This window comes from Zonotrichia albicollis, chromosome 2 (assembly GCF_047830755.1).
Source record: "Zonotrichia albicollis isolate bZonAlb1 chromosome 2, bZonAlb1.hap1, whole genome shotgun sequence".
NCBI classification, from domain to species: Eukaryota; Metazoa; Chordata; class Aves; order Passeriformes; family Passerellidae; genus Zonotrichia; species Zonotrichia albicollis.
The window spans coordinates 1,765,596-1,779,622 of NC_133820.1; the positions used below are offsets into that span (position 1 = coordinate 1,765,596).

At 50.0% G+C, this 14,027-nt stretch overlaps 1 protein-coding gene across 21 annotated transcripts in view; it reads left to right on the forward strand.

Annotated features, from left to right (window-relative positions):
• GDPD5 (glycerophosphodiester phosphodiesterase domain containing 5) overlaps positions 1 to 14,027 on the forward strand; it is a 100,643-nt gene that overhangs the window by 83,530 nt on the left and 3,086 nt on the right. For 20 of the 21 annotated variants that reach the window (XR_012577594.1, XR_012577597.1, XR_012577598.1 and 17 more), the window contains 8 exons: positions 2,187 to 2,269; positions 4,819 to 4,969; positions 5,350 to 5,568; positions 6,176 to 6,333; positions 8,032 to 8,179; positions 9,117 to 9,199; positions 10,368 to 10,382; positions 13,543 to 13,655. Coding sequence is in view for 7 of the 21 variants with exons in the window: in XM_074531024.1 (XP_074387125.1) it covers positions 2,187 to 2,269; positions 4,819 to 4,969; positions 5,350 to 5,568; positions 6,176 to 6,333; positions 8,032 to 8,179; positions 9,117 to 9,199; positions 10,368 to 10,382; positions 13,543 to 13,655 (970 nt within the window). In the remaining 14 variants the exon portion in view is untranslated. The remainder of the gene's footprint in view (positions 1 to 2,186; positions 2,270 to 4,818; positions 4,970 to 5,349; positions 5,569 to 6,175; positions 6,334 to 8,031; positions 8,180 to 9,116; positions 9,200 to 10,367; positions 10,383 to 13,542; positions 13,656 to 14,027) is intronic. The other variant, XR_012577610.1, reaches the window with a different exon arrangement.

Sequence of the window (14,027 nt, forward strand, 5' to 3'; positions counted from 1 at the left end):
TCATCTCATCTGGAATGGGCAGGGACACTCCCACTGTCCCAGGGTGCTCCAAGCCCTGTCCAGCCTGGCCTTGGGCACTGCCAGGGATCCAGGGCAGCCACAGCTGTGCCAGGGCCTGCCCACCCTCACAGGGAAAAATTCCAAATTCCCAGTATCCCATCCATCCCTGCCCTCTGGCAGTGGGAGCCATTCCCTGGGTCCTGTCTGTGAAATGTGCTCTCCTTTTTTCCATCCCTCCTTTAAGTACTGCCAGGCTGCGGTGAGGCCTCCTCAGAGCCCCTTTAGGCTGCATTTCCCCAGAATCTTCTCTTCTCCAGGCTGGTTTCCCAAACAACCCCTGCTCTCCCAGCCTGCTTTGGAGGAGAGGTTTTTCTGGGATCATTGCAGGGTTACCCTGCAGAAACCTGGATCCTTGGGAAGGGACACCCAGGCTGGTGACAGCAGCCCAGGGTGATGTGAGCCCGTGTGGCTGGGACTCTGCAGCTCCTTGTGGCTGCTGCTCTCTGCTGACAGCTCTGGGAATGTGTGGAGAGCTCTGGGAATGTGAGCAGAGCTCTGGGGATGTAAGCAGGGCTCTGGGGATGTGTGAGATCTCTGGGGATGTGTGGAGGGCTCTGGGAATGTGTGGAGATCTCTGGGGATGTGTGGAGATCTCTGGGGATGTGTGCAGGGCTCTGGGAATGTGTGGAGATCTCTGGGGATGTGTGGAGATGTCTGGGAATGTGTGAGATCTCTGGGAATGTGTGAGATCTCTGGGAATGTGAGCAGGGCTCTGGTAATGTGTGCAGGGCTCTGGGGATGTGTGAGAGCTCTGGGAATGTGTGAGATCTCTGGGAATGTGAGCAGGGCTCTGGGAATGTGTGGAGGGCTCTGGGGATGTGTGAGAGCTCTGGGAATGTGAGCAGAGCTCTGGGAATGTGAGCAGAGCTCTGGGAATGTGAGCAGGGCTCTGGGGATGTGTGAGAGCTCTGGGAATGTGTGGAGATCTCTGGGAATGTGTGGAGATCTCTGGGAATGTGTGGAGGTCTCTGGGAATGTGTGAAGATCTCTGGGAATGTGAGCAGAGCTCTGAAATCAACCTTGGGTGACCCAGCTGGGCTCTGGGGCTGTGCCTCTGTCCTGGCCCAAACAAGTCTGGCTTTGACTGGAGCTGCTTGGGGAGATGTTGTGGCTCTGTGGTGCCTTTGTTGGGCAAACACAGACATGAGCTTGTGCTGGTGCGTGGCCGGAGCCAGAGGAATCCCGTGCTGAGATACCAGCGCTGGGTGAAGGTTGGCGCTGACATTTGCTCTGATTATTTTATTTTACTCCAAAGCTTTGCTGACCTGAGCCTGTGGAGTGATCAGAAAACAAATGTCTCTTACAGCCACTCTAAGTGCTTAAGCCAGTTTTTATGCTTATTTTCATTATTTTGTTATTATATCTTGATTGTATGGTGCAATTGGGCCTTTGCTGTTAATTATTCTCCTTTGCAGTAAATCATGGGATGTGAATGTTCATTGTGTCCTGATGGAACTGATGCTGGTGGTGGAAAAACAGGGTGTTACAGGTGCTCTGAACCTCCAAAAAGTGGGGAAAAAAGTAATTTATTTTTCAAAAATAACCTTATTTTGATGCTATTTGGTGCAGGAAACCTGCCAGTTTTCTTTCTGTGGTTATCAATATTTTTTTTCCTAGTCTGCCTGTTGTTTCATGGGTGTTTTGGGAGCAGCTACACTGTGCTGCTTTTCTGGAACAGCAAAGTATCTGTCTTCACACCATTTTTATTTTAAACAAACCCCAATTCTGTTACCATCTGCTCCATTCAACAGGGAGGAATTTCAAATAAAATCTGAGTCCTTCTCTCTGATAGCCACAGGGGTACATTTTCTAGGCTTAAGGCTATTTTTTAAATTGTTGGTAAAACTAACTAGGACATTTGCTATTAGAGAAACTCTCTGATTTTTAGACTAATAGATGATTTTATGGAGTAAGTAGAAGTGGGAGTAAAATGTATCTTAGAGAATGTGTGGTTCTCTGTGGTATGGAAGCGACAGGAATTTTTGGGCACAGATTGATGTGGAATAATATTATTTTGGATGCCTGATATCTCCAAACCCTCCTCCCAGCATCCTTGCTGACACTGCTTTGTAAACTTCCCTCATGCTCCTGATCTCTCACTGATTTTTTTAATGTTTTCCTGACAGCTGGCCCCAGAGAACACTCTGATGTCCTTCCAGAAGGCGGTGGAGCAGAAGGTGTCTGGAGTGCAGGCTGATGTGGTGCTGAGGTGGGTCAGGGCTGCTCTGTGGATGATCCAAGCCGGAATGGCGCAGCATTCCCAGAGTCTGGGCACTGCAGCTTTTCCCTCTGGGAAGGGCTGTGCTGGAGAGCTCATCCAGTGACTCCTGTGTGTCTCTGGCAGATGCTGCTGATCATTTCACTGAGGGGATGGTGAAGGGTGGGCTTGTCCAAACGAGGGAACCTGGATCTCTTTGTTGTCTTCATTTGCAAGAAGGCTGTAGTTCATCCTAGAGCCGGGTTTATTCCAGTGAAACACAGCCAGAGCTGCTTAAATGTGACTTCTCCTGGGATACCCCAGGTGCAGAAAGAGCAGAAATTCCCATTGGACTTTGTAGAAATTCCCATTGGACTTTGTTGCACAGCAGAGTTTTCACCAACCTTGACAAACCATCCCAAGAACACACCAGGAGCAATCTCTTCCTTCTCCCCTTCCTCTGGCATTAATCTTTAGGGAAGGAGGATGCTGACTGTCAGAAACTCATTCCTTGCTGGCAAATGTTGAGCTGAGTGGCCAAGATCAGTTAGAATTTAGAGAGGGGTATTTCCAGGGCTGTGCTTTGTTCCAGGAGTTTGATAGTTCCTTAATATTCCTTAATATTTCTGCCCCCAGTTTGTCCCAGTACCACTTACAAACACAAGAAAGACTCAAAGCAGATATTTTATTTTTTCCCTGACTGCTTTGAAGGTTTGTGTTGATGGACAGATATTTTTGCCTGCTAGAAGGAAGTTTTACTTTTAATTGCTTTCTTTTTACTTCGTATAAATTTTTTTGGAAAAAAAATTATTTAAAAACAAGGAATTTCTTCCCACTGGTGATTGGAAGGTCACTGTGGCAGGATGAATTGGGATGTATGTTATACAATTTTTGTTTTTTCCCAAATGAGTTTATCAGCTGCTGTGAGGGGACAATACTTGAGTGTCCAGCTCCCAGGTGAGCACTTGGCTCGTGTGGCTGCATCCATTAGCACTGGCCAAGGAGAAAGGTGGGCTTTGGGAGGAGGAGAGCTGGAAAAGCTCCAAGATCCTTCCCCATTGCCACTCAGCAGCACTCCAGGCTTCAACAATGCCCTTGATGGCCCAATTTCCTGAGCCTTCTCCAAGAGACCCAGGTGCCTTCAGGAAAAGAGGATCCATTGATTTTCAGACTGAGAAGTGGGAGATTGGTGCAGCTGGCAGCATCCTTGGGTTTGCAGCACAACACCCCTTGCTCTCCTTATCCTCTTTGTTCCTGTGGCTGGATGGCTCCATCCCTCCTGGAACATTTCCATGTTCTTCTAGACGTTGGAAAAGGATGGAACAAATGTCAAGTGCCCCAGAGGATTTCTGCACTGTGGTTAAGGCTTAGCAGAGCTCTGCTCCTCTGTGAGATGTTAAACTCGAGCTCCCGGCACTTTTAAGCACTCCACACTCTTCATTCTGCAGTTGCTGAGCTTTTTTATTTTTTTAATTTTATTTTTAACTGTGTTTATTAAACCCTTTGACTGCAGCAGCGTGGGATTGCCGTGTCAGCGGGTTGCTTTGGGCTGGGGGAAGGAGGTGCCACAGCACAGGCCAGAAATAGCAAATAAAGGTGCCACTGACCTTTGCCAGAAGGGACTTCTCACAATTTTAGAGGATGGAGCAAATGTTGCCTCAGTGGTAAAGCTGAGGCAACATTTGCTCCATCCTCTAAAATTTGGTTTAATTTTCCCTCTGGGAAACAACTCTGGGTTATCTCCTAATTCAAATGGGATTTTTTTATTTCACCCCATCATTTTTCAGACTTTTTCTGAGTCTCCTGTTAGGGCTCCTTGCTTTGGAAAATGTCATTGCCACCAGGCTGGGTTTGTCCTGATTCCTGGGTGCAGACAGCTGCACCCCTGCCTTTGATAAAAACTGTCACTACCCTGTGTGGTTTCACCACTGATCTGGTCACAGAAAACGGAGTGGAAGAAAGTTTAAAGAGCTTTTTATGCTTTCCAGGCCATTATTCTGTAATATCCAGATGACTTAAAAACCCCAGGGCATGCATTTTCCTGCTTAGTTTCATCTGAGAGGTGTCAGGATTTTTTTTCTTTTTTTAAACATGAACTTAACTCATGTGGGCACAAAACCAGTTTGCAATTGGAGAAGGCAATTTCAGAGCATTTTTGGTAGTTTGGGAGCCTTGCATCTTGCTGAAAGCCTGATATGAGAGGCTTTGAGAATTCCTTTTCTTTCCTGCTGTGTGTTTGTGTGTGTCCGTGCATCCAGGGAAACCTCTGATGGTTTTGGGAGCTGCAGAAGCTTTGATGAGCATTCAGGGTGGGGGTTTTTAAGTCATTTGAAGTCAAAGCCACCTGAGTTTTGCATTTTTGAGGGGATAAAAGTGGATAAGGCATGGACAGTGTTGTGTCAGTGACTGCCAACACCCAGCAAGTATCTAAGAGAGCTTTTGAGGATGCTGGGCTGGTTTTAGGCTGCGTGAGGCTTTGCCAAGGATTTTGATGTGAGACAGGCTGGAGTGGGAAGGGCAGTTTCTCTCCTCCACACCTGTAAGGGGTTCTGTGTTTGCAGCTATGATGGGGTGCCCTTCCTGATGCACGACAAGACTCTCAGGAGAACAACCAACGTGGAGGAGGTGTTCCCAGAGCGCGCCTACGAGCACTGCTCCATGTTCAACTGGACTGACCTGGAGAAGCTCAACGCTGGGGAGTGGTTCCTGCAGGTGGGTGCCATGGGATCCATGGGATCACAGCTCCTGCCAGGTCCCCTTTGAGGGGGAAAGGTGTGGGTCCATCTCCTTGGTGGCGTGGTGCAGCTGGACCATGTTTAGTTTAGGCTTGGTCTAAGCCACATTGTGTTTCTGTGTCTCTTCTGGAAGAAGGGGCCTCAAGCCTGGCTGACACCACAAAGACCCCCAGTTATAATCACTTTTTAATGTGATTTTAAACAAGACAGGAAAAACAGCATGTTATACACTGTTCCCCTTTTTTTTAAATTTAATTTTGGGACAGTCATCTCCACAAAGAAAACAAGTAGCAAAGTCTTTGAACTGGGGGATCCTGGGCTTTGTGGCAGTAATCCTGGGATGTTCTTTGCTTCCAGAATGACCCTTTCTGGACAGCAGGGTCTCTCTCAAGGGCTGACTACTTGGAGGCTGCCAACCAGTCGGTCTGCAAGCTGGAGGATATGCTGGAGGTGATCAAGGACAACACATCCCTGATCCTGAACTTCCAGGACCTGCCAGCAGCTCATCCCTACTACAGCACTTACATCAACATCACCCTGGAAACCATCCTGGCATCGGGGATTCGGCAGCAGGCTGTGAGTTCTGTGGGTTTGGGGAAATTTCCAAAATCCCTGTGGTTTCCATGAATCCTTGTGTGTCTCCAGTGGGGCATCACTAGAAGTTGTGCTGGGCACGGAGGTTGGAATGGAGCACCTGCTACAGCTCAGGAGAGGTTCTTTCTCTCTGGGTATAAGGAAATTTATTTTTTTTTAAGTCCCCACTAAGACCACAACAGAGATGGAGATGAAGAGCAAGAGAGAGATCATTGAAATATAGATGTGGGGATGTGAGGTGGGATTTCTCCCTCAGGTTTTCGGTTCCCTATTGAAAATGCACATGGCTGCTTCTGTGCTGCTCTGATGCTTTGGTAGATGAGTGTCACTGAGTTATTAAGACCAGGCTACTTGGAGCTAGAGAAAGGTGTTGGAATGGCAAGGGACTGGAATGAGATGACTGTAAAGGTCCCCTTCTACCCAGACCACTCTGTGATTCCATGACCCACTTTACCTCTTGCAGCTGAGCGTGAGCTGTTGATTTGACACGCTTTGGAATCACGGTGTGAGCTCAGGGAATTCCATGCCGTGGGCTGGATTTGGGAGCCACATTTGCCATACCCTGTGCCCTTTGTTGCTGCCCCCACAGGTGATGTGGCTGCCGGACACGGAGAGGCAGCTGGTCAGGCAGGTCGCCCCTGGTTTCCAGCAGACCTCTGGCCTGAAGCTGGACGCAGAGCGCCTGCGGGAGAAGGGCATCGTGAAGCTCAACCTGCGCTACACCAAGGTCACCAACGAGGAGGTCAGGTACTGCCAGAGCCCTCAGCATCCCTCCCTGAGCATCCCAGCCTGTCTGCTGCACACAGGGATCTTTCCAGGTGGATTTGCTCCTGAAAGCTTGAGCTGGGCAAGCTTTTCCCTACCCGTCATCCGGAATCCAGGCTGTTTCTGGGAAGGCACAGCTGCCTCTGAAATCTCCACATGCTGCCTCAGGATATGATGGGCCTCTTTGAAATACAAATGTATGAATTGGCTGATTCTTATTGCACTCACAGTTCTAGGAAAAAGTGAAGGCCTTTCACACTGAGTTCCCTCAGAGTGCTGCTTCATCCTCATTTACAGCTGCCCTTTGTCTGCTCCAGAGCTGCTAGCATGGAATTTTGATTAGCCCAAAGTCTGGATATGCTTTCAGGAATTTCTCTTTGCAGAAAGAGAAACTCCTGTCCTGTATCACCTATTTAGCTCTTCTCTGTAATGGCCCTGGCACAGCAAGGTATTCCTGTGTGTGAACTCTGTGGTGTTTTAGCTCCCAGCTTTGCCCCCTTTCCCAGGGAGGGCAGATTGTTTCTAGTAGGGCTTTTCTGGTTTTTAAAATGTAAATTAAACAGGTTTGTAGCAGAGAAATACCTCCAAAGGAGCTGTCTGGCTGCATGTTAGAGCTGAAGTAGGGAAGAGCTGAGCCTGCAGCTGTTTGAGAGCCTGGCCCTGTTTGGGGAGATCCAGCTGTGTCCTTCTGTGGCTGCCAGCAGCCAGTCCAGCTGCTCACCCTTAAAACCAAGGTTGTGCTTTACCTGCAGGATAATCCCTGCTTATTTTTCCTCCTGTTTGCTCTGTCCCATGGAGAGGGCTCTATGCCAACTCACTCATCTATCCCAGTTTAGCCCCAGTCTCCCATCAACCCCACCTGAGCTGTCTCCAAAATAAGAGCTGTCACTGAATGTTTCTTGAGCCCTGTGGTGCCCAGCCAAATGTTGCTGCAGCCCTGGTTTAACACAGTTCTCTCAATTCTCCCCAAATCCAGCATGTGGATGCAGCATTGCTGCAAGCACCCCTGCCCTTGAGCACCCCTTGGGAGCACCTTGTTCCTGCTGAGAGCTGGGAGATGTCCATGTCTTGCACTGTGTGCCCTCCCACCTCAATGTGTTCTGCCAGTGCTAAATTGCAGGGATTAATCTGTGCTGCCCGTCTGAGGGGGATTGTTGATTCTTCTGCTTCATAGATGAGGAAACAGAGCAATTTATGTCAATTATCTGGGTACCAGGTAATTGCCAGTGTTTCGTTTGCTGCTGGCAGTTTTAGCTGCTTGGAAAATGACCTCAGGAGACTGGAAGCTGTAAGTCTGCAATTGTCCCCAAAGCAAGGACATGGAGTTTGTAGGAGGTGATGTTGGAGACAGGTCTGCCAGTGTTTAATTAAGCAGATTGCCCCCGAAATGTTCCAGGCGTCTGAGGCAGATGCTAATTTCGCATCAGCACGATGAGATGGTTGTTCCAGGAACACACCATGTCCATCATTCCTGGAGAAGCATCTGAGATGGTCTGGGGCCTGTGCCAGACAAGGGGTGAGGGAAGCTGTCAGGATCAAACATTGCCCTGCAGTGCTCACGAGGCACCCACACCCTGTTCAAAACTTCCCACAACACAAACCACACAAACCCAACTGGGGCTGATGGCAGGAGAGAGGTTTGGTGGCGTCCTGCATGTCACCCTGTGTGTGCCCTGGCAGGGACTACAGCATGGCCAACCTGAGCGTGAACCTGTACACGGTGAACGAGCCCTGGCTGTTCTCCATCCTCTGGTGCGCCGGCGTCCCCTCGGTCACCTCCGACAGCTCCCAGCTCCTCCGCAAGGTGCCTTTCCCCATCTGGCTCATGGTAAGCACTCCCTGCAGGGGCTGGCACCAGGAAATGCACTGGGGGGTGTGGGGGTGAGAGGTTTTCCATGGAGGTTGGGCTGGGCTTGAGGGTTTTCCCTCTCTGTCCAGATGAGCCCTGAGATGGTGATGAATTGGTGCTGCTCTGGCACAATCCCATCTGTTTGCTCTTGCACAGTCCCATCTCTTTGGGTGGGATCCTTGAAGACTGCCTTGCACTCCCTACTCAACCCACATGATTTTTCCAGTTCTCCCATGAGGGAAGAGCACCTTTGCAGACCTGCTGAGCAGCTGTTAAGAGTTGCAGGAGAAGCAGGATCACAGGTGAACCAGCAAACCTGGCCTCTGTGTCTTGGCCAAATTGTAAAATTTAGGTTTTTGCCTGTTCTGAATCCCAAATTCAGGATTTATTTTTGGTTACCCCATTGCTGGACAATAAGCAGAGACCCAATGATGGTGGCTCAGCTGGTGTGATGACCACTTAGATTTGCAAATGGAACCAGACCTACCAGTGCCTGAAAGGACAGAAATCGCATTTACAGCATGGGGCTGGGCCTAAAAGGTCCCATCTGCACTTAAAATGGACTCTACATAGATATATTTACCTGTTTTGCCCCAGACTTGGATTCCCAAACAGCATCTTGCCCTCACCCTGAGGTACAACTGGAATAGGAAACTTTCAGCCCAGAGAGCTCTGAGAAAATGTCAGCGCACAAAAAGGAGGGAGAGTTTCGAATTGTTCCTGTTTGCAGTTTCCCCTGATAGTTTTGGATGACAGCCTGGCATTAGGAAGGTCATAAATATTGTGATTTATACCTAACCCCTGCAGCTCTGTGCTTTTCTTGCTCCTCAGTGCTAACTCCAGCCATGTGTGGTCTCCCTGTGGTTGCACAAACCCAAATGTTTAAGGTCTGCTCCTGTTTTCTGTTTTCTTGCAGCCTCCAGACGAGTACCACCTAATCTGGATCACGTCTGATCTCATTTCATTTCTTGTAATTGTAGGAGTTTTTATATTCCAGAAGTAAGTTTGTTACAGCTCTGCTCCTGTGTGTTTGTGACCTGAGGTTTTGTCCAGATTGTTGGGTGAGGGTGGGAGAGAGGAGTGCCCCGAGCCTCAGTTCTTGGATTGCAATAGCAGGGGAAATATTCATTAAAAAATCGTTGCAAACAATAATTCCACCCCCAAGGTGGGATGGAGAATTGGATGCACCTTTAAAGAATGAGAGATCACAAGTTAGTAGTGTCAGATGCCTTCCTTTGCTCCTAAAATATGTGGAAGAGAAACTGTAAATGCTTTAGGGAAAAGGATGTTGACAAAGACATCACAGTGCTTTAAAGGAGGAAGAGGGGAGGGCTTTTGAGATTCTACCACTACAGTGTTCAAAAAGAACGTGTTACAGTTGTCTTGAATCAGTTTGCTCCTGTTTGGATGTAGAAATATTATGGAATCATGCAACGCTTTGGGTTGGAAGGGACCCTAAAGATCATTTAGTTCCAACACCCCTGCCACAGGAGGGAGTTACTATGGGAAGTGTTGTGATTCTGCAAATCAAATCTGGTGCTTAGTTAGAAAGAAGAAAGAGAAGCTCTGCTCCAGTAGCTGGACTTTTCTGCAGCAAAAGGCTGGCTCTCCCCAGAGCCCTGTGCAGGACAGAGCCCTTTCCCTGACGTTGCAGTTTCTCCACCACATCAAAGAGTTGCTAGCAGGGTTGAGGATGTCTCAAAACCAAATCAGAGCACAATTGCCCAACTGCCACCTGCTGATGTGATTCAGCTCTGGGGAAAGGGGCTTGGCATTTGGCCCTCAGTGTCTTGGTTGGTTTTTTTGGTGTGTTTTTGGTTGGTTTGGTTGGTTGTTTTGGTTTTTTTTTCCCCAAGTCCTTTTTGGGGCACACCAGAGCTGCTTCCTTCGCGCAAGGATGAGGGGTGGGTGGGAGGAGAGGCTTCAATGTGCTCGTGCTCTGTCCTCTGCATGGCTTCTCTCTCTCAGCCATGGTAGGGACTGCTGCTGCTCTTCTGCTCCAGCCCCAGTGACAGGATCCTGGCAGCCTCTCCAGAGGGGGAATACCAACTGTGATGACTTCTAACTAACCTTTTTTTGCCTCTTTGCCTTGTTTATTTTCTTACTGCTCTGACTGTTGTGCATGTTCCTCCTCTTTCTCTCTCTGCTGCATTCTGGCATCTCACAGCTATCACATGATCAGGTAATTCTGGTGCTTTCCTCCTCTTTCTCTTTTTCATTCAGCCTTCCTTTCTCTCTTTCTTTCTCCCTCTCTGCTATGGCTTCACTGCAGATGGTCAGGGCAGGATGCAGCTTTTCTGATGCTTTCCAACATCTGGCTTCAGGAGGGGACCGTGAGGGTGTGAACATTGCACAGGCCATAGCCATGAGCACCAGGGAAGGCTGATGCTGAAGCCAGTGGATGTTTTGGAGGCAATCTGACCTCCTGTGACAATGATCTGAGTCAGTGCCTTTTAAAACAGCCCAGTTCTGAGGCCACACTGTAATTGGGAGATTCCCAGAGGATGTAATGATTGGGAGATTCCCAGAGGATGTAATGCTTTCTCTGTGGAAATAATCCCATGCAAAATATCCCCTTCCTTCCTGGATTTACCAGAGATGTTTGAGACCAGCCTATACCCCAAAGAAAATCATGGAATCTATTCAATTATACAAAGTAGCACTTGTCTGAATGAATGGGGCAGATAACTGGAAAGGTTTGGCTCATCAATTGGGATCTTGCTGAGTTGCACCACTGTGAAGCTGGAAATAGAGTGTGAAAACAAAGAGCACTGCAGCAGGGGAGGGAACTGAGCCTGGGGTGCTGGATTTGAGGTGCCATCAGTCAGAACCCCAGATTGCTCCTCGCTTTGGCCCTTCCCTCACCAGTCATTCACACCCTTTGGAGGGAAGTGCTGGCTCTTGTCTGCACTAAAGCCTTCACTGCCTCCCCACCCAGACCGAGCTCTTCATCTGTTCCCTTCTCCATTGCTCCTGCTCTGGGCCATGGCCTAGCACCCCTGAGCACTGGGTTGCCCCCATCCTCTGCCTTGGGGTCAGGGTTGGCCCCTGAGGTGTCCATGAGGTGCTTTGGTGTTCTGGTCCCGTGGCATCTCCCAAACAGGGCTGGGCTGAGCCCTCCTGTGGGTGCAGGGAGCTCGGGTGCTCTCCCCTTGCCCATGGATGAGAGGAGAGGCAGGCTTTAGGCAGGCTTTAGGCAGGAGCAGGCACACCAGGGGGACTCTGCAGATGGCTTGGCTCTGTGCTTGCTCCATCTTACCACCTCAGTGCCAATCAACCCCATTTTTCCTCTCCCACCCCCTTCCATAGCATTGAGCATCCCCCCTCCGCAGCCCCCGGGGTCTGGCTGTGGCCCTAACCCAGTGTATGCTGTCTCTGTGTTGTTGTCCCAGTATTTTTTAGTCTGTTCCCACCCCGTGTCCGTCTGGTCTGCTCTGACGCCAGCCTCCCAGAACAGGACCTTCCTGCTGTCTCTGGCCTTTTTGCACGCTGCTGTCCCAAACCTGGGCCACCACAACAGAGTCCAAGGGGGTAGGAGAGGTGCTCTTTTCTATTCAACCAGCTTTCTGGAGACCCCGAGGCTTCTGAGCACAGCACAGTTTTACATGGTGTTGGTTGGAGTTGTATCCTGGTTAAATGTGCTGGTGGCCCTTCTGAGGGGATATTTCAGAGAGATGGGGTGACCCTTTCCTGGCTCACCCCTGTGAGAGGAGCCATCATCTCTCCCTGTGTGTGTTTTACCCTCCTGGCTCTGCCCACAGCCACCACAGGAGGTGGAGAGCACAGAGCAGTGCCTGCTCCTCTGGGCAGCAGGGGAAAAGCCCTTGGTCCCTGCACGTGTTTGGGGCTGGGCTCTCTGTGCCTCAGAGGGACCCCTGTCCTCCCTGGGATAGCTGGGGTCTGTGGGCAAGGGGTCACTTTTGGCCACTTTTGGCCACACAGTGACTTGATGCTGAAAATCCTGGTGTGGTGGGCAAAGAGAATACTTGCACCAATGTGTTTTCATCCTGATTTAGAGGTTGAGGAGGATCTTGTACTGTGAGATCTTGCAACGACGTTAGTGGGATCTAAGGCAAAAAATGCAGGGGATACTAAGGCAAAAAATGTGTTCTTCCAGGTCAGAGTGGCTCAGTTTAGATGATGATGATAGAAGAAAAAAAATATATTTGTTTTATACTTCAATGTTTTTGCCTCCTTGTGCTTCCTCTTCATTGCTTCTGTCCATGGGTCTGTGAGTTGTGTCGTGTTGCCATCCCACCCCTTCTTTTCTGTGTGGCCTCCATCTGTACCCTGCTCAAAGCCTGATTCAGGTCACCCAGTGTCAGGCACTGGGACTTGGGAAGGGCGTGGAAACCCTACAAAACTGACACCAGCTACATTTACCTGGGAAAGAAATTGCAGAACCTCCTTTGTGGGTGTTGATTTGTCAGGTTGATGCTGTAGACCCAGGCTGGAGATGTGTGGGCTCCTGGGGCTGGCTAGGGGGTTAGAAATTGAAGAGGAGGTGATTGTGTTGTCACCTTCTCTTGTGTGGGGAGCCACTAGATGGTGCCAGCAGATCAGAAACCTCATAAGCCACCCTAAATCCCTGCTGTTTCTTCATCAGATAGTTTCAGGGCATCCCTGGCTCTGGCAGGGAGAGTGGGGTTTGCTGATGGCTCGGTGGGGTGTGGGCTGTGAAAGCCTGGCCTAAACATCCCCTTGTGGTGGGATCTTGGGAACAGCTGCCTTGGCTGAGCCCACCAGGCTGTGTTTCCCCTGTTCCAGCAGCCCACCTTCCCCTCCTCATGGGGGTCTGCCCCAGGGCTGCTCTCAGTGTCCCCAGGTGCCACATGCACGTGGCTGCTAAATCCCTCCAAAGTGGGCACTCCACCACTGCCCTGGGCTGGAGAGCCCTTTTGGGGCAGGAATATTTCCTGTACCAAATCTAAACCTCCCCTGTCACAATCTGAGCCCATTTCCTTGCTGTGCCTCAGGTTTGAAACTTTAAATTGTCTCTGAGCTCTCTTCTCCCACAAGCCTGACCACAGTGAGGAAAAATTTGTGGTTTCTTTACTTGGCTGGTTCTCTTGTTCTGTTCCCTCTAAAAGTTTAAGCACCTCTGTCTCCTTTGCACAATTGGAGAGGGCTGTGAGACAGCTACTTGTGGAAATAGTTCATGGATTTGTGAATCCGTGGGTCTCATTCCCAGGTGGAATTAGGGTGCTTAGAGATGCCTGAGGTCACTCATCTCTGATCATGCTCCTCCACGCGGGGTTGTGCAAGGGAGCAGAGGGTCCCTGGCACTGAGGGCGCTCCTGTTGGTGCAGGGCAGTCCCTGAGATGCTGCTCCTGCCTTGCAGGTGGCGCCTGGGCAGCATCAGGACCTACAACCCCGAGCAGATCATGCTCAGCGCCGCCGTGCGCCGCTCCAGCCAGGACGTCAAGATCATGAAGGAGAAGCTGATCTTCTCAGGTAGGGATGGGGCTGCTGGTGCCTCCCCCAGCTCTCAGCCCACTGAGGGAGGAGCTGCTGTGATTCAGGGGTTTTTCCTGCGGTGGGTCAGGGGACTGGGCTGACCTTGGGATATGGGCATGGCTCATGGGGGTTGGAATGGGATGATCCCTAAGGTCCTTTGCAGCCCAAACTGCTCTGTGATTCTGAGGCCCATCCCAGCAGTGCCAAGCTCAGAAATCCTGCATTTAGCTTCCCAGGTTATCCCATCTCACACTGTCCCACATCTTCTCCACTCACCATCGTCAGAGGCCAAAAAACCCACTAATAATGGCACATGTGACCACAGACATGGTGATGAGGTTGGGGTAGACCTGGAATTCAGGGGCATTC